The sequence below is a fragment of the Impatiens glandulifera genome, chromosome 2, assembly GCF_907164915.1.
Source record: "Impatiens glandulifera chromosome 2, dImpGla2.1, whole genome shotgun sequence".
Classification (NCBI taxonomy): Eukaryota; Viridiplantae; Streptophyta; class Magnoliopsida; order Ericales; family Balsaminaceae; genus Impatiens; species Impatiens glandulifera.
In genome coordinates, this window is record NC_061863.1 from 25698927 (window position 1) to 25719343 (window position 20417).

General features: G+C 35.5%; 1 protein-coding gene across 2 annotated transcripts in view; it reads right to left on the reverse strand.

The window, feature by feature from the left end:
* Positions 1–84: 84 nt before the first annotated feature.
* LOC124924098 (fatty acid amide hydrolase-like) overlaps positions 85–20417 on the reverse strand; it is a 29429-nt gene continuing 9096 nt past the window's right edge. Inside the window, exons 16-20 of one of the 2 annotated variants that reach the window (XM_047464154.1) lie at positions 16649–16717; positions 16363–16427; positions 16129–16190; positions 15450–15545; positions 85–357 (exon numbers count right to left, since the gene is read on the reverse strand). In XM_047464154.1, coding sequence (XP_047320110.1) covers positions 292–357; positions 15450–15545; positions 16129–16190; positions 16363–16427; positions 16649–16717 — 358 coding nt within the window. In that variant the 3' untranslated portion in view covers positions 85–291. Of the gene's footprint in view, positions 358–14719; positions 15132–15449; positions 15546–16128; positions 16191–16362; positions 16428–16648; positions 16718–20417 lie in introns of those variants that run through there. The other variant, XM_047464153.1, reaches the window with a different exon arrangement.

A 20417-nucleotide genomic window follows, 5' to 3' on the forward strand; every position in this document is an offset into this window, starting at 1 on the left:
TCAATGCAAGCTTATAACACACCATAAGTTATACCCATTTTATAACACACCATAAGTTACACCCATTTTATAACACCCCATAAATTACACACATTTGTATTTTATTTCAATGCAAGTTTATAACACACCATAAATTACACCCATTTTATAACACAACAATAAAATGAATTTGAGATCCTTAAACAAACAAGTAAGTAAACCTTTTGTTTTTTTTATTAAGAAATTGCAACCGATCGGTCGAATGACATGGTTACTCTCCTTAGCTACTCATTTCTTCATTCCAATAAGAAATCAGCTGGACCTCTTTAAAATGTCATAAAAGATTTTAGGTTTCTTCTTAGGCTCCATATTGAGTTCCTGCATGTATTAATGGTGTTTCATTATAATATAAGCCATTGCATTAGTAAGACAAGAAGATTATAACATGTGATTCCCATTTTTATAATCAAGCAATATCACTTTTCAGCCTCAAGTTTATTTTTTATGAGCTCACTTTATATATTTTGAATGTACCTCAAATACAATGCAAGAACTATAACTATAGGTTGTTTGAGTTGGATTTGAATTATAGTCTTATGTGATATGATATTAAAAATTAAAATATTTTGATAACAAGTGATGAGTAAATTCTACTAACTAAATTGTTTTTGATGAATTGGTTAAATGTAGGAATAGTAGTACCTCAACTGCAGCAGTTAAACGCAGAATTGTAGCTTCGGCCCAAGGGCGACCTATGAATTGAAATTTTATTAAAACTGTTTTTATTAACTCTATCATAGTTAATGCAACTTTCTCTTTTTTTTTATGAGAATGCCCGGTTATTAAGACTTGAAGCCTTTACAGACATGTTATCTATCATTGGGCCGAGTCTTCAAACAAAAGAAAATTATATACTGTTAAACAAGGTATGTTTCAAGTAAAAACTTCCATATAAATAATGAAAATTTAGAAAATGTAAAAACAAATTCAACTGGGCCCTTGTATAGATTTTAAACTGGCAAGTCTAAAAAGAGGGTGGCTCTCATACCCAGTTGTTGGGGCCGGTCACAATTAATTGACATCCACTTTGTTGAATATCTCTGTGTGATAGTACATCAGCCTTCGCCTGTCATAAAAGACACACAAGTGAGAAGTAATCTAGAAAGAAAGAAAAAAAATATGTTAGAAATCTCTCTTGGACACTACATTGTGTGTCACACTATAAGCCAAAATCTCTATTGGGTTAAAATTAGACACAGAAGTGAAAAGATGTAGTATGCTTATTTGATAATAACTATTCAAAATTAAATAAATAAATAAATGCCCTGATTAAGGAAAAATGAAAAATATATTCAAGATGGAATTATATATTTTTGCATTATTACATCTTGTTTTATTCCAATATTGTAGCAATTTGGTATTCAAGATAAAATTGTGTTTATTTGATATTATTACGGCCGGTATGAGTTTTAGTTTTCATAGTAATTTAGGAAATAAGTTTGAGACATATTTGTTCTTTTTTATATTACATTATTACAGCTTTTATTATTTCATCTTTTTATCAGTTTAGGAAACAAGTGTGAAGAGTACTCTTACACTATTTTCACGTTTGTTTTGAATTTTTCACTCTTAAAAAATGGGTCTGATGACTCAAATCAACATGCTGATCACCATAGGTGTAAACATCACAATTTGAACTGTGTAAATATTTCTTCACTTAATTAAATATTTATTTGAATTTATTAAATTATTAATCACTAAGTACTATTATTAACATATTATTTTCATTTTTCTAATCAAGCAATATCACTTTTCATCTTGAGTTTATATATTTTTTTATCAGCTCACTTTATATGTTTTGAATGTACCTCAAATACAATATGCAAGAACTAGATTGTTTGAGTTGGATTTGAATTATAGTCTTCTGTGATATCATATTAAAAATTAAAATATTTAGATAGCAAGTGTTCAGTAAATTCTACTAAATAAATTGTTTTTGATGAATTGATTAAATGTAGGAATAGTAGTACCTCAACTCTCAACTGCAGAAGCAGCCAAACGCAGAATTGTAGGACCAAGGGCGACCTATGAATTGTAGACCTATTGGCAGTCTTTACTTATCATATCCAACCTGATGATCAGTAGATTTTAAACATGTTAGGGTGTTGTTAGGTAAAAAACATAAATATGAAAAAAACATTAATATTAGTTGGTTGAAGATCTTAGTACATCTACAAGATTGAAAATACTAAGTTAATCTAATCATTAATGATTTTAACTGAATTTGAAAATTGTTATATTATCAGAAAAAAATGGGAGTGTTGTTACAAGGATTCAATACTACCCAATCAGAAAGAAAAAAATGGAATTTTATTAAACTGCTTTTATTAACTCTATCATAGTTAATGTAACTCTCTCTTTTATTTTATTTTTTTGTTTCTGAGAATGTCCGGTTATTAAGACTTGAAGCTATGACTTTATGGACATTTTCTCTATCACTCACGCGTATTTTGCTCACTCACGCGTATTGCTCAATGAGTAGGAGTTTCCTACTAGGCTTAATGGAAATATAATGTGCCAAGAATTGCTCACAAGTTTATTTTAATGAACCTATTGGATAGGGGCTCCTATCCATTAAATCCATTGCAGCAAACTTCTTGGAAAGTTACTGCATTGGATTTCCATGAAACCCTAGCAGGAAACTCCTTCTCAGTTCTGGTTCACGTCATCTTCAAAAAGCAAAAATATAAGTAAATAAAAATCGTGAGTGAAGCAACAAAACATTACAATACGCGTATATTTATCATTGAACTATTCTCAAAGAACGTGGCAGTACCCGTCTCAAAAATGTTTCTTGATGTGGGATCATAAAACTTATATGTTGTAAATGGATTTTTAAAACCAAACGGGATGCTAATGGTAATGTGGAGAGGTATAAAGCACGTCTTGTAGCTAAAGGTTATACTCAGAAAAAGGGAATTGACTATAAAGAGACTTTCTCTTTGGTTTCTTCGAAAGACTCTTTTAGGACAATCATGGCTCTAGTGGCACATTTTGATTTGGAGCTTCATCAGATGGATGTAAAGATAGCGTTTCTGAATGGTGACAATGATGAAACAATCTATATGGTACAACCTGAAAGTTTTGAGGTCGATGACCCGAAACAAATGGTTTGTAAATTAAAAAAATCTATCTATGGACTAAAACAAGTGTCTCGCTAGTGGTATCACAGATTTCATCAAATAATTATTTCATACGGTTTTGAAATGAATGTAGTTGATGATTGTGTTTATCAAAAGTTTAGTGGGAGTAAATTTATTTTTTTGGTTTTGTATGTGGATGACATTCTACTTGCCACAAACGATATGAGCTTCTTGCACGAAACTAAGAAATTTCTTTCGAATAACTTTGAAATGAAAGATCTTGTTGAAGCATCTTTTGTATTAGGGATCCAAATATACCGTGAAAGATCTCAGTATATTCTTGGGTTATCTAAAAGGAGCTATATCGATAAAGTGCTTGAACGATTTGGCATGCAGAATTGCAAACTAGGAAATACCCCAATTGCCAAAGGAGACAAATCCAGTCTAAATCAATGTCCAAAATCAAGTTTAGACATCCAGGAAATGCAAAAGATTTCATATGCTTCTGTAGTTGGAAGTCTTATGTATGCACAAGTATGTACACGTCCGGATATTGCGTTCATAGTTGGTGTGTTAGGCAGATATCTCAATAATCCTGGAATGGATCACTGGAAAGAAGCTAAAAGGGTGATTAGATACCTAAAGAAAACAAATGATTATATGCTCACATATAGGAGGTCAGACCATTTGGAGATCGTTGGGTATTTTGACTCCAATTTTGCGGGTTGCCCAGACAGTAGGAGATCTATATCTGGCTGCGTTTATACATTGGCTGGAGGAGCCATTTCTTGGCGTAGTGCCAAAGATACACTTGTTACCAGCTCTACTATGGAGGCTGAATTTGTGGCATGTTTTGAAGCATCACATCAGGGAATTTGGTTAAAGAATTTTGTCACAAGGCTGCGCATTATTCCGGGGGTCGAAAGACCTATTAAGATTTTTTGTGACAATAATTCAGCTTTTTTGTATTCCAATAACAATAGGAGCTCGTCAAAGTCAAAGCATATTGACATTAAGTTCTTACGTGTGAAAAAAAATGGTACAAAGTGGTCAGATTTGCATCGAGCATTTAGAAACAAAATATATGTTAACACCTAACTAAAGGTGTAACACCTATGGTATTTTACGGGCATACTGCACGTATGGGTGTGTTACAATTTAAGGAAGCTTCATTATAGTGGGAGAGTATGCTACAATTAATTTTTTTGTCAATTGTGCGATGTTTTCTAAAGCACTTTTCTGATCAGAAATAAAGTTTATTTTTGACACTTTTGTACATTATATTCAAAGATAACGTTCTCATTAAGTTTGGACCAGAGAAAATTGACATATTCAGGTTACATTAATGTGATTTTCTCTCTACATGTTTGATAATTGATCTATGTCGTTTGATTGCAGTAGTATCACTGATTATTGTTAGTTTAGCCATAAATATGACAAATGCTTCTTTAGTCCTATATTGCTATGATTGATGGACGAGATTGTTATAAGCCCTTTATTTTTATTGACTGATAAATTGAGCTCTTGAAGAATAATGTGTTCATTCGGATACATATTAATTCCAGTGGGAGATTGTTGGATTTTGGATTTAAATATATATGTAGAACATATTATTAGATTAAAGTCATGGGCTTAATGATTATGAAATGAATAATTGTAGATACACGTTTAGTATTTGTTTATTTGGTGACGTGACAAAACAAGTATTAATAATATGGTGGGCATTCTTATATTGTGGGCTTTAACAATATATGGGCTTCAACTAGGGTTAGGTCCCTGAGACAAGTATTATTTAAGAAACAGGAGAGGGAGATTCAAATAAGAACTCTCACGCCTTCTCTCTCAACTCTCCTTCGTTTTCTTGTCCTTTGATTTCCCCCGTCAATATCAGAGGAGAACGGATAATACTTAGTCTTGGAAGACCTAGCCGTTCCTTTCAAGAACAGATCAATCCGGATCTACAATGGGATCATCTTCAGGTACGCTTCCGTTGCATTATAATTATAGTCTATATTAATGATTAGGATAATGATAAACATTCTATCAGGACTAACTTCTGGATCATACAATTTAGGGGGTAATATAGCATCTCCATGTTGTCTGCGTGAGTATGTCACCAAATTCGGTCCATCCAGTCTACCAGATTTCAAACATGGTTCTCCACTAGAAGGTGCTTTCCTTTCCTCTTGTAAATATGATTCTCCACTATAAGGTGATTCCCTCTCCTCTTGTCTTGGAAAAGTAAGAGGGTCGATGGGAGTGGAAGAAGACTCCATGTTTATTTCTTCTTTTTCTAAACTCTCCCCCTGAAGAGGTAAACATGAGTTGGAGGTGTAATAAGGAGTTGACTCCCAGAAAGTGACATCATGACTAACAAACACTTATTTAGTGGGAGGATGATAGCATTTGTACCCTTTCTGAGTTGGAGAGTAACCGATAAAGACACATTTTAGAGCCCGAGGATCTAACTTTCCACGCAATGGAGCAGAGTTATAAACAAAATAGACACATCTAAAGACACGAAGTGGGAGAGGATGTTTTAAAGTATGTGGGAGAAATGATGTTGGAGTCTTGAACTTAAGAACAATAGAGGGAAGACGGTTAATTAAATATGATGCAGTTAAAACTACATCTCCCCATAGGAAGCTAGGAACATGCATAGTAAACATAAGAGACCTAACAACCTCCAAAAGATGACCATTCTTTATCTATGCTTTCCCATTTTGCTCAGAAGTTTTGACACATATAGTAAGATGCACAATGTCATGAGAAGATTAGTAAGACTCAAAATTCCCATTAATAACTCTATACCATTGTCGGTTCGTAAGATTTGTATAACAGCTTGAAATTGTGTATAAATCATAGCATGAAATAATTTAAAGCATTCAAATACTTCATTTTTGTGACGAAGTAAGTAAATTCAGGTGAGACGCGTATGACAAACAATAAAAGTGACAAACCATCTATAACCGGAACGACCAGTAACCCGAGACAAACCCCAAACATTAGAATGAATGACAAAAAATGGAGTCATGCTCCTTTGATTACTAATAGGGTAACTGGAACGTTTGTGTTTCGCAAGTTCACATGGTTCACACATAAAGTCAGACCTACTATATTTCTTAGTTAAAGTAGGAAAAGGATGTTCTAATACACCAAATGAGGGATGACCACAACGTCTATGCCATGAATGCAAAAATTCTAACAGAGAGTTAGTTGATACTTGGTGGACCATCGGTGAAGAAGTAGGCACATCCTCTAAGACATATAAGTCATTGCAAACTTTACTCCTACGAATCGTCTGACCGGTTGTTATGTCTTGAAAAACATAGTGAGAAGGGAAGAATGTGTTAGGATCGGGGACGCCCTTGGAGGACCGGGGTGTTTCCGGTTTCAGAAAGGGTGGCCGCTTACAACACACACACCACTTTGGTGATAGTCCGGTTAAAGACTAAAACCGTTCTCAGCACTGCACAAACTGTCACAGACTCTTGAACCGAGTTCAAGGGCGGAAATGTCTGTTTCAGGTTGAAGCAACGTATGCGACTTTTAGATGATGTTTTAGAAGGAGTCGGTTTGATGGATATGAGTGACCGGTTTATGGAGTACTATTAGTTTGAGGTTAGGTAATGAAAGCAACGAAAGAACACGAGACAAGGATTTTTATGGATGTTCGGAGCAAACTCTCCTACGTCACCCCTTCTTCTCAGATTATGAGAAGGATCTCCACTAACTTTTGTAGTTACAACAACACTGTCGGTCGAGCTCAACTTCGCTACTCGCCAGTTACACCAAACTCACTCTTTGATGTAATACAATAACTCAACACAACACAATACAGAAAGCTTCCGGTTTCAGACACACCGGTTTGGAATATAAACGTTTATCTCTCTAGAACTTATCGCTTGACTTGTATTGAATGATTTTCTTGCTTTTTCGATTCACATTAAATGAAGACGCTTCATCTTCCTTATATAGCTGAGAAGAGCTAACGGTCACTTTCTTCTCTCTCTTTCGGATTGGTTGATCATTATCACGCCTGTTGCAGAGAGGTTGCTTGCACGTTTCACCTTCCTCAACACCTGGCAGTCATGCAGGCAGCTCTGAGTAGAAGATGACATAGCCGGTTTTCAGATTTGGACACGTGTTGGACATCCACCTTAGGTTGTCAACTTCAGATCAATAAAGCATCGTTGCTTTCCTCGCATGCTTCCGATCGAATCCGATCTTCTTTTATTCTTTCAAGACACGTTTCTTTCGTCATGGTACGTCACTCTTGAAGTTTGAATCTTCCGGTTTTGTGTTTTGTGCAGTATGATCCGGCTGGTATGTAAGCTTTTGTCTTTACTGACCGGTCGCTTGAGAAAGTGAAAACCGGTTCCTCTGATCTTTAACTTGATCACTTGAAACTGGTTTCTTTGAAGTAGCAGCAACCGGTTTTGATACGCCAACCGGTTCATACGGTTTTGATCTGTATCTGCACATGAAAGTTGACAACTGTTTAGTTCGTCTGGCCGGTTCCAAAAATTAACTTACTTAATTTTTCTATCAATTTCTCCCTTTTTGATTATTTAGAATAAATATTCAAAACACGTAATGTGTGGCCGGTTTGAAAATTAACTTACTTAATTTTTCTATCAATTTCTCCCTTTTTGATTATTTAGAATAAATATTCAAAACTCGTAATGTGTGGCCGGTTTGAAAAACTTTATTTAGAGACTTGAGTGTGAAGAAAATGTTTCAAAGACGTGTGTTTGATTTTCGAAGAGGGTGTGTGAAAACTAGCGAAGAGAAATATGATAAAATATCCGAGTTCAGAAACATAGTTAAACAAAGACTGTTTTGAAAGACGAAAATAGAAAGATTAAGGCTTGGATGGTCCCCCCTTGTGAAGCTCTTTTTCCAGTTCTTTCTCAAGCTGTCTTCTTTCTTCCTCTTCTCTTGCCTTCCACTTCCTGTCGCGTCTTTCAGCGTCAATCAGCATTCCGGCCCATACGCTTTTGATTTGTTCTAAACCGGTTTTGATACGCCAACCGGTTCATACGGTTTTGATCTGTATCTGCACATGAAAGTTGACAATTGTTTAGTTCGTCTGGCCGGTTCCAAAAATTAACTTACTTAATTTTTCTATCAATTTCTCCCTTTTTGATTATTTAGAATAAATATTCAAAACACGTAATGTGTGGCCGGTTTGAAAATTAACTTACTTAATTTTTCTATCAATTTCTCCCTTTTTGATTATTTAGAATAAATATTCAAAACACGTAATGTGTGGCCGGTTTGAAAATTAACTTACTTAATTTTTCTATCAATTTCTCCCTTTTTGATTATTTAGAATAAATATTCAAAACTCGTAATGTGTGGCCGGTTTGAAAAACTTTATTTAGAGACTTGAGTGTGAAGAAAATGTTTCAAAGACGTGTGTTTGATTTTCGAAGAGGGTGTGTGAAAACTAACGAAGAGAAATATGATAAAATATCTGAGTTCAAAAACATAGTTAAACAAAGACTGTTTTGAAAGACGAAAATAGAAAGATTAAGGCTTGGATGGTCCCCCCTTGTGAAGCTCTTTTTCTAGTTCTTTCTCAAGCTGTCTTCTTTCTTCCTCTTCTCTTACCTTCCACTCCACCGCCTCCTCCACCAAAACCAGTCTGCGCCAATTTTGGGTTCAGCAAAAAGACTCCCGGTCATTCAAGCGTATGGGCCGGAATGCTGATTGACGCTGAAAGACGCGACAGGGAGTGGAAGGCAAGAGAAGAGGAAGAAAGAAGACAGCTTGAGAAAGAACTGGAAAAAGAGCTTCATAAGGGGGGACCATCCAAGCCTTAATCTTTCTATTTTCGTCTTTCAAAACAGTCTTTGTTTAACTATGTTTCTGAACTCGGATATTTTATCATATTTCTCTTCGCTAGTTTTCACACACCCTCTTCGAAAATCAAACACACGTCTTTGAAACATTTTCTTCACACTCAAGTCTCTAAATAAAGTTTTTCAAACTGGCCACACATTACGAGTTTTGAATATTTATTCTAAATAATCAAAAAGGGAGAAATTGATAGAAAAATTAAGTAAGTTAATTTTCAAACCGGCCACACATTACGTGTTTTGAATATTTATTCTAAATAATCAAAAAGGGAGAAATTGATAGAATGTTACCGAGCAATTTAGAGACTCTGTAATACGTTTAACATATAAAAAATTTGAAGTGAATGATGGAACATGTAAGACAGAGTTCAAAGGTAACTTAGAAGAAATCTGAATAGACCCTTTTTCTAGAATATGTATAAGGGGTCCATCTGCAACCCAAACTGTATTCTGTTGAGATAAATAAGAGCTAAACAAACTAGAAGAATTTGTCATATGGTTAGAGGCTCCTGAATCGATGATCCAAGAGTTAGAAGAAGACTGTGAGCTTGTTAAGGCAAAAGCCATCTCGGAATGGGCAGGATGAGAGGATGTGGAAGAAGCAGAAGAGTTGGATAGCAAGTTGCGAAGAGCACTCATCTCCGAAACTGTCAAAGGAACCTCCGTTATAGGTGGAGGAGTATCCATACTAGAAATTTGTGTCTCCACTGAAAGGTGAATAACTGCAAGCAATCCTCAAGAACAAACCCAATAGTAATTAGAGAGGAAGGGGAAAACGAAAAAGAAACACTAACCCTAATTCCATAGCTCTGATACCATGTTACGAATGAAAGGATTCAATAATAGAGTTTTCCATAATTACAGTCTCTCCAATAGATGGAGACTATATATAGAGATAAGAGGTTTAAAACTTAATGCATCTGGGTCTTAATAAATATATAGGTCTTAATACTAATACCCTAAATATATAAATATTATACAATATTAACCTATTATTTTAACGAATTATATCATACATCTAGTTTCTTAATAATCAGATTTGTACATGTGTACAGTTATATAATGAACTAATCATAACATGTATTATTATTATAAGATATCATAACATGTATTATTATTATAAGATAGTCAAATTAATTAGTTATATATGCATGTGTTTAGGTCAAGTTATTCATGTATTTATTTTAATTTTTAGGAGAATTATTTTGTTCATTTATAAAAAGCATTATCAATAAAGGAATTTATAAAATGATTTATTTAGAAACAAATTCATTAATAAAATAATTTATTTATTAGTATTTTAAAATTGGATAAAAATAATTAAAAGATTAATATATTTTATTTCAATTTGATAGGTAGAGGCATAATCCAATTTATTTTAAAAGATTTATTTCAAACAAAACTCAAATTGAATGGGCTGGAAGGAAACCGAATTATTTATAATTTTATTAAGTTCGACTTTACTCTTTACACTATATGCAAACCCATTTTTTTTAAAAGAATTAACATAAAATAGAGTAATAGACCCCTAAATTGAACTAAGCCTAACGAAAAGCCTAAAACCCAAATCAATTTGTTATTTTATTATTTATTTTACACTCTGGGACTATTCATTTTTAGAATAGAGGAATATAATTTTGTTCATCAACTTTATATTATTTTACTGTATCTATGTTTATTAATATATAATGATAAACATATATATATATATATATATATATATATATATATATATATAATTTTTAATATTATATATAATGATAAAAAAAAAATCAAAATAAAAGATATTTTAATTAATGAATTATTAATTAAAAAAATATATAAAGTGTTTATTTGATCTATATACTCTAGATCTCTTCTTCTCGTCCATCCATGTCATCCTTAATTCTTGGATCATTATCCGTCATTCCGTCTCATAGCACAAGTACAACAAAACCATTGTAACAAAATTCAAATAAAATAAATATTTTTTACCTTCAAAGTAATATAAATGATTTGATGTACCTCAAGTCCCAAAATCAATTAATAGATCTTCTTTAATCTCTCTATTCTCAAATAACACAATATATCAAGGGATGGAGTTGGTATAGAATGCTAACTTTAGATAAAAACAATTAAAGTTTTGTTTGTTTGATATCAAAATGATTCTCTTTTGTGAAAAACAATATGCCTTATATATAAGTAGTTTCGGTTCGGTTTAACAAATTCAAGTCCTACCGATTTATTAAAAAATTTGAATTCAATTCTTCTATGATTTTGTAGAGGTTTCTTAAGTCGGTATAATCAATTTTTTGGATAAATAACCTGATTGTTAATTAGATAATGTTGGTTTGAGCAGCTGAGATCTGAAAAACAAATAACCCAACACCAACTGAGCTAAGGGTTATGGTAGTTAGTTAAGGACACTATTTTCCAAACACAAGATAGACTGAAGCAATGGTCTTGGCCTAGACTAGAAGACCCTTGGTGTTGTAAAATTAGGGTAGCTAGTTAAGACACTATTTTCCAAAGAACACAATATCGAACTGAACCAAGGGTTCTCGACTCAGACCGGGAGATCCTTAGTATAGTAAAATTAGGGTTGCTAGTTAGGACACTATTTTCCAAATAACACAAACTCATTTGGCAACATAGTTCAAAGTTGGTTGTTGTATGTGTTGATACCTATTGGAGTTTCAGAAATTCTAGATCTCAGATCATAAACAATCAAGATTTCTTATGTTTGGTTGATTCTTCCTTTGGGTATTTTGAAACTTTCAAAACTATGTATTGTTTGATAATGAGCAATTATGTTATATTCAATGCTTATTTGTTTTATTGCAAAATCTATAAAGGAATAACAATCATTTCTTTAAATACAATCCTTAAATACATCTAAGAAAATAACACATTAATTTATATCCTTTTATATATATATATATATATATATATATATATATATATATATATATATATATATATATATATATATATATATATATTTATAAAACAAAACTTATCTTTCTGTTGCGTCGTCGACACGACACAGCTTGTTACAAGTGCACAATGGTAAATGATGGTGATAAAAAAAAAGTATTTTAGAACATTTGAGTAAAAATCACTCTCTCGTTTTGATTAACACAAATTTCTTTAATTTCTTTATATTACGTCATTCATTTAATAGGTTAAACAAACTCATACATAAAATCTACCCCATCAATTATATGAAAGGGCAGTTTCTAAAGAGATAATCAACAATAGTCTCCTCTTCCCCAACATATAAGAGGCATTTTGTATCAGGAATGTTCATATAGAATTTTTGAAGACGATCATGTGATGTCAACCTTCCCCGAAAAGCAAGTCAAAGAATGAATTGGTTTTGTGGAATGTTTTTTGGGCCACGCATTACGATGCCAGTCAATAGGTTGTCCTCTAGTGCGAGCAATATCCCAAGCCAAACCCAAATTGAATTTTTCGTCACTTTCCACTTTCCACTTTCCAAATCTAAGAATCCCTACTTTGGTGAAGTTGAAGAATATTAACATGATCAAGGATTCTGATACCCTTGAGAATTTGCTTGAGAAATGTGTTATATTCCCCGTTTTTCACATCATAGACCGTAGTAGCTAGTTTTACAATCTCTCCTAATTTGGACCCGCTCGAACTTCATATTTGAGAAGATTGGTTGGACTATGGGTTGTACCAAAAGAGGGTATCTTTGCCATCACCAAAATAAGTATGTATCATCTTGCCTGCGCTTTGTTTGAACTTGAAGTGAAGAACTTTTTGAGGGATCAAGCCATGCCATTCTTGATTGTGCAAATTCAATTACTAGTTTAGTGTTTCATAAATTTTGAATTCACTCATCGAATCCACAGTAAATCTTGTTTTTTGAAGGGCCTAAAATTATCTATAGGAGATAATCTCGTTCCATTGCACACATTTATCATGTTAATACCCCTTTCTCCTCTTGGACTAGAAACATGCTTCCAAAAATATTTTATTTATATTTATATTCTTAGCTAAATCTCGTTTAATATAGACGGTAAAAAATCGACAAAAAATCATATTCTATTTTTTTTTTTTAAGTTTTGTCTTTACCTTTTCATTGTTGAAAATGTTTGTCCCGTAGTGGCGGTAAAATAAATATAACTTTAAAACTAAATAAATATTTTATTATGAAAAAATAAAAATAAAAATTAAGTCATGCTGATAAATTCTGAAGATTCTAATATTTAATCAAAAACATAATTAAATCAAATAAATTATAAATATCATAATTAAGTTAATCAATATATCAACTAAGAAAATGTAAATAAGAAAGAAAAATATATTTTTTTTTAAAAAGATGTGATTCTAACTTTTTAAGAATTAGAAAAATAAATAAGAGAATTTAAATGAAAATAACTAGATAATAAATAATTAGTAATAATAAAATTTAAAATATTCTTCAAAAAGATTTGTAGATAAATTGTGAAAGAATCAATCATAAAAAAAATGTAGAATTAGGTTATGTCTTTTAAATATATAAAGAAAAATTAAGACTACTTCGGTACATAAATCCCTCCTCCCAATTGACTTTCTAACTCTATGTCCATGGCCGTCGAAGTCTCTCGAAAGATTATCGAGTGAGTTCCTTCATTCCCTTCCTCGGAGGAAAGTTTGATTAACCCAATAACTAATTATATCCATGGTAATTCTTTTGACCAACTCATTTGTCCCGCTTAAGATAATCGTTTTGTGGCCCATCTCATGAACGAGTTTTTGACTTTCTGAATGAATGGCATGCAACGCAAAAATGTAATTATTTGGACGAAAGAGGAATTTCAAGGTAACAAACCGAGATGGTGCCCTCCTTGATGCCGAGAATATGGTAGATTCCCACTTTTATTTCCTCCTTAACACCACCCTAGAACAACAAAAGATTTGTAACACTAGAAAAAAAAGAGTTAATAATTCATAACAGTACTAATAGAATCCACGTTAGTATGAGTCGCAACGAGAATAATCATAGAATAAAAACGTAACCATTTGTTACTTACCAAAAATAAAAACAAACATACCATCAACATATGCTATGCCACACCTAATATGCTGACAGCTCCCAATATATGAAAATGGTTCACTGTCCAATTATGAAACCCTAGTGGCCACTTCCTAAAATAAAAAGAATTCAGCTTTAAAAAAAAAATAGCCCAGATATATACGAGGCCTTTGGGACATTATGTTAGGCATTTGTCCCATCAAATAGCCTATCATGTACATTTAAGCTCTTAATTTAAATTTTGTTTGGTGGGTAAACCAAAAAAGTCTTTTTATTAGGTTTCTCTCTTTATAATAATGAATAGGGAGTTTCACAACTAATAAATTTAATAGAAACCTATTTATTAATTAGATGTGTGGTTTCAATCTAAATTGAAGAGTCTATTTCTATAAGTCTTATAATGTTTAATTCTTTGAATAGGCTAACACACATTAAATGGTTATGTTTGTTCACCGCGTCACTCTTGGTAGGTGAAATAAAATTAGTATTTTAGTTATCCTCCCGTTCTGGTTCTAGGAGATCTAGAATTGCTCAAACTATTATATGATCTACCAAAAATGATAATTCAGATGGAGAACATCTTCTTCTTTATCAGACTGGTGTGTTGAACATTCATCCTAGAGAAAATATTAACTACTACCACAGATTCACAGAAATTGGAACCATATAATAAGGTTTGTATAGGAAGAGAAACATATAAAATCATAACACAAACAACGATAATCTTCATTTATAACACCCCATAAACTACACCCATTTCTATTTTATTTCAATGCAAGCTTATAACACACCATAAGTTACACCCATTATATAACACACCATAAGTTACACCCATTTTATAACACACCATAAATTACACACATTTGTATTTTATTTCAATGCAAGTTTATAACACACCATAAGTTACACTCATTTTATAACACAACAATAAAATGAATTTGAGATCCTTAAACAAACAAGTAAACCTTTTAATTTTTTTATTAAGAAATTGCATCCGATCGATCGAATGACATGGTTAGTCTCCCTAGCTACTCATTTCTTCATTCCAATAAGAAATCAGCTGGTCCTCTTTAAAATGTCATAAAAGATTTTAGGTTTCTTCTTAGGCTCCAGATTGAGCTCCTGCAAGTATTAATGGTGTTTCATTATAATATAAACCATTGCATTAGTAAGACAAGAAGATTATAACATATGATTCCCATTTTTCTAATCAAGCAATATCACTTTTCAGCCTTAAGTTTATTTTTTATCAGCTCAATTTATATGTTTTGAATGTACCTCAAATACAATGCAAGAATTATAGGTTGTTTGAGTTGAATTTGAATTATAGTCTTATGTGATATGATATTAAAAATTAAAATATTTAGATAACAAGTAATGAGTAAATTCTACTAACTAAATTGTTTTTGATGAATTGGTTAAATGTAGGAATAGTAGTACCTCAACTGCAGCAGCCAAACGCAGAATTGTAGCTTCGGCCCAAGGGCGACCTATGAATTGTAGACCTATTGGCAGTCCTTGCTTATCATATCCAACCTGATGATCAGTAGATTTTAAACATGGTAGGGTGTTGTTAGGTCAAAAACATAAATATGAGAAAAACAATATTAGTTGGTTGAAGAAGATTTTAGTATATGTTTACTTTCAACATCTACCAGGATTGAAAATGCTTGAGTTAATCTAATCATTAATGATTTTAATTGAATTTGACAATGGTTATATTATGAGAAAAAAAATGGGAGTGTTGCTACATGGATTCAATACTACCCAATCAGAAAGAAAAAATTGGAATTTTATTACACTGCTTTTATTAACTCTATCATAGTTAATGCAACTTTCGCTTTATTTTTATTTTTTTTGTTTCTGAGAATGCCCGGTTGTTAAGACTTGAAGCCATGACTTTACGGACATGTTCTCTATCACTGAGCTGAGTCTTCAAACAAAAGCAATATTTACAACCTTTAAATAGCACTTGCGTGCACTTATTCAGATTGGGCTTTTGGAGTAACATAAAGAATATACCGGGGAAACTTATACACTTAATTAGAAATAGATGGAAAGTGTATGAGTAATCATGTCATTCTTAATTTCTAGGATGGAGTTTCAAAATACAACTTACAGGGACAGATATGGCTGGAAATCCAAGAAGATTTGCTGTTATAACAAATCGCATAAGATTACCTGAAAATTGGAGATAACATTATGAAAATTCCAGAAAGCATAAAGGATGCCACTAAATGAAATAAAAAATAAACATTGCTTTTTGTCGGAACTAGTTTGTACCTAAAATTATAATTAGGTCATCATTTGTGGATTATACTAATTGCAAGTTTAATGTACATGTTTCATTTACCTGTGACCTGCAAATTAGTCTCTCCATATTTAAGAGCATCAGATGGTATTACTGGCGCCGTCATACTGAGTACATGAAACAAATATTTTTTTTATGAAAGTTACCACATGAAGATCTCATGATCATTTCTTCCTCAAATAAGGAAATTATAGTCATAGAATATGTGCACATGCATACTGTTAAACAAGGTATATTTCAAGTAAAAATCTCAAGATATAGAATGAAAATTTAGAAAATGTGTATAGATTTTAAACTGGCAAGTCTAAAAAGAGGGTGGCTCTCATACCCAGTTGTTGGGGTCACAATGACATCCACTTTGTTGAATATCTCTGTGTGATAGTACATCAGCCTTCGCCTGTCATAACAGACACAGGAGTGAGAAATAATCTAGAAAGAAAGAAAAAAAAAATGTTATATGTTGGAATGTTAGTTTTGGGATAGTTTGGGGGGTTATTTGTAAGAGTGCTTTTATGCCTCTATATAACTCTAGTCTTTCATTTAGTAAGAAGTGCTTTTTCTTTTTTATATAAAACTACTTGGTATCAGAGCTAGGTTTCAGATCTAGGGTTTTGTATCTAAAAACTGTGCAACAGCCGCCAGCCTCACCAGACCTCCGCCGCCCCTATCAGGACCTACGCCCACCAGGGGCGCCGCCGCCTTGCTAGGGGGAGAACTGACCCGCCGGTGAGGGTTTGGATCTGGTCTCCTTGATGTTTTGAGATCAAGAACGGGTTAAAAGGAAGAGGAAGAAGTTCGAGATAATGAGTTTTAGATCTTACGGGTTAAAGATCGTGTGATCGTGGTTTTGGGGAAGAAGAAAGATTTGACTCAATCTCGTGTAGATCAGAGTCGGATCGATGACAGGTGAGGGTTCGAACATGGGTCTTGCGATGAAAGAGGCCTTGGAAAAACTGAGTGGTGATGAGATCGCAATGTTGATGCGAGCATTCAGCTTTGCCTCTAGTGACACGGCACCGAAACCAACCCCAGCACCAACACCTAGGGTGGAGCTTCCCCCGATTGATGTGAAACTCGATGGTCCAGCTTCGTATCTGCGCTGGTCACGTCGAGTGCGATACACACTAGTAGGGAGGAAATTAGAGGGGCACTTGACTGGAGCGGTTACTAAGCCGGTTGAGGGTACTCCAGCATGGGATGATTGGAGGTCCATTCACATGCTGGAGTATGTCTGGCTCTTAAACTCGATGACTACACCGATTGCGGCCAATGTTGATGGTATGGAGGATGTGCGGTGTGTCTGGGAGAAGCTGAAGAAGACTTATGATGGAGTGGGGAACAACCTGAGGGTTTACCAGGTCCAAGGGGAGATCGCTGCTTGTGTACAGGGGGAAAGGACTGTTCAGGAGTATGCCATAGAGCTGGAGCGCTTGTGGCTGGATCATGACTACTGCACGAGGACATTGTGTTGCACTGATCCTGCGTGCAGGAAGACTGAGGCTTGCATGCAGGATAGGACCATGGGGTTTCTCAGAGGTCTGGCCCCAACCTTTGAGCAGAGGACTGCAATGTTATTGGCTCAGCCGAAGATTCCCTCGCTTGAGGAGGCAGTCTCGGCCATGATACAGGAGGAGACCCGGATTGAGCTCCAAGCCGGGGCAGGGGGACTTCCAGGGGTGAAGTCAACCCTAGCTGTCTCCAACTCAGGTGGTTCCAGGTTTAGAGGTGAGACCCGGGAGTGCTACAATTGTGGAGAGGTAGGCCACTGGATATCGGCTTGCACCAAGTCACCAATGTTGATGCGAGCATTCAGCTTTGCCTCTAGTGACACGGCACCGAAACCAACCCCAGCACCAACACCTAGGGTGGAGCTTCCCCCGATTGATGTGAAACTCGATGGTCCAGCTTCGTATCTGCGCTGGTCACGTCGAGTGCGATACACACTAGTAAGGAGGAAATTAGAGGGGCACTTGACTGGAGCGGTTACTAAGCCGGTTGAGGGTACTCCAGAATGGGATGATTGGAGGTCCATTCACATGCTGGTGTATGTCTGGCTCTTAAACTCGATTACTACACCGATTGCGGCCAATGTTGATGGTATGGAGGATGTGCGGTGTGTCTGGGAGAAGCTGAAGAAGACTTATGATGGAGTGGGGAACAACCTGAGGGTTTACCAGGTCCAAGGGGAGATCGCTGCTTGTGTACAGGGGGAAAGGACTGTTCAGGAGTATGCCATAGAGCTGGAGCGCTTGTGGCTGGATCATGACTAATGCACGAGGACATTGTGTTGCACTGATCCTGCGTGCAGGAAGACTGAGGCTTGCATGCAGGATAGGACCATGGGGTTTCTCAGAGGTCTGGCCCCAACCTTTGAGCAGAGGACTGCAATGTTATTGGCTCAGCCGAAGATTCCCTCGCTTGAGGAGGCAGTCTCGGCCATGATACAGGAGGAGACCCGGATTGAGCTCCAAGCCGGGGCAGGGGGACTTCCAGGGGTGAAGTCAACCCTAGCTGTCTCCAACTCAGGTGGTTCCAGGTTTAGAGGTGAGACCCGGGAGTGCTACAATTGTGGAGAGGTAGGCCACTTGATATCGGCTTGCACCAAGTCACCAAAGGCGAGGAACTCCGGTGGACGTGGTCAGTCTGGTGAGCGCGGTCGTGGCCGTGGCCGTGGCCGCAGAGGAGGTGGAAGAGGGGGCTACCGGGCAAACCTGATGGTAGCAGATGAAGATAATGGAGATGGTGTGCAGGAGGAGGAGCTCTCTGCGGAGGATCAGGAGCTCTTGAGATCCTACTCCCAACTTCTTAGGAGAAAGGGAAGAGGTGCGGCAGAGAATGCATCTACCTCGGGTAACATTGCCACTTATGCTCATTCAGTTGCAGGTACTAGTGACACCCATGCTCTTGCCTCTATATCTACCGTTGGTTCACCATGGATTATTGATTCTGGTGCTTCCAGACATGTTACGGGTACTGTTGGAGAATTTTCTTCTTATACTCACCTGGAAATCCCTGAGAGTATTCGAACAGCCGATGGTACGGCCCAACCCGTAGTGGGTAAGGGTACTGTGCGATGTACTGACTCCTTGACTTTGTCCAATGTTTTGCATGCTCCATCTTTTCCAGTAAATCTCTTATCCATTAGTGCTACTATCCTCCAACTGAAATGTGTTGTCACTTTTGATATTCCCAAGGTGATCTTCCAGGAGAAGGGAACGGGCAGGAGGCTTGGGACTGGCACATGGCGTAATGGCTTGTGGTTTCTTGAGAGAAAAGAGATGGACTCAGCCCTCGCATCTGTGGTGGAGAGATCTGGAGGAGTGAGGAGTAGTGTGGAAGACTTGTTGTTGCTCTACCATAGGCGAATGGGTCATTCTTCTTTTAATCTGTTAAGTCGTTTATATCCAGCTATGTTGAAAAAAGCTAATAAAGAGAGACTGGTTTGTGATGCTTGTGAGTTTGGCAAGCACACTAGGAGTTCGTATGTCAGTACATGTAGTAGGAGCACCTGTAGTTTTGATTTGATACATTCTGATGTGTGGGGGCCTTGTTCCACAACTTCTGTTAATGGTTTTCGATATTTTGTGTCTTTCATTGATTGCTTTTCTCGTACTACTTGGCTGTATTTGATGAAAAACAAGAATGATGTGTCTGCTTGTTTTAAAAATTTTCACAAAGGGGTTCAGACTCAATACGGGGCAGTAGTGAAGGTATTGAGGTCTGACAATGGGACAGAGTACACAAACAATGAGTTCAGAGAGTACTTATCCTCTCAGGGAATCCTGCATCAGACCACGTGTCCGTACACACCAGAACAGAATGGGGTGGCAGAAAGAAAGAAAGAACAGGCATCTCCTTGAGGTAGCAAGAAGTATGATGATCTCAATGAATGTACCAAAGTACTTGTGGGGACAGGCAGTCCTGACAGCAGCGAGACTGATCAATAGGATGCCCTCACGTGTGTTGGAGTGGAAGTCCCCGCTTGAGTTATTGAAAGGTGAGATTAGTGATAGTCTCCCCTTGAAGGTATTTGGTTGTGTGTGCTTTGTGCAGAACAACAGACCAAATGTGGGAAAACTTGATCCGCGAGCGGTTAA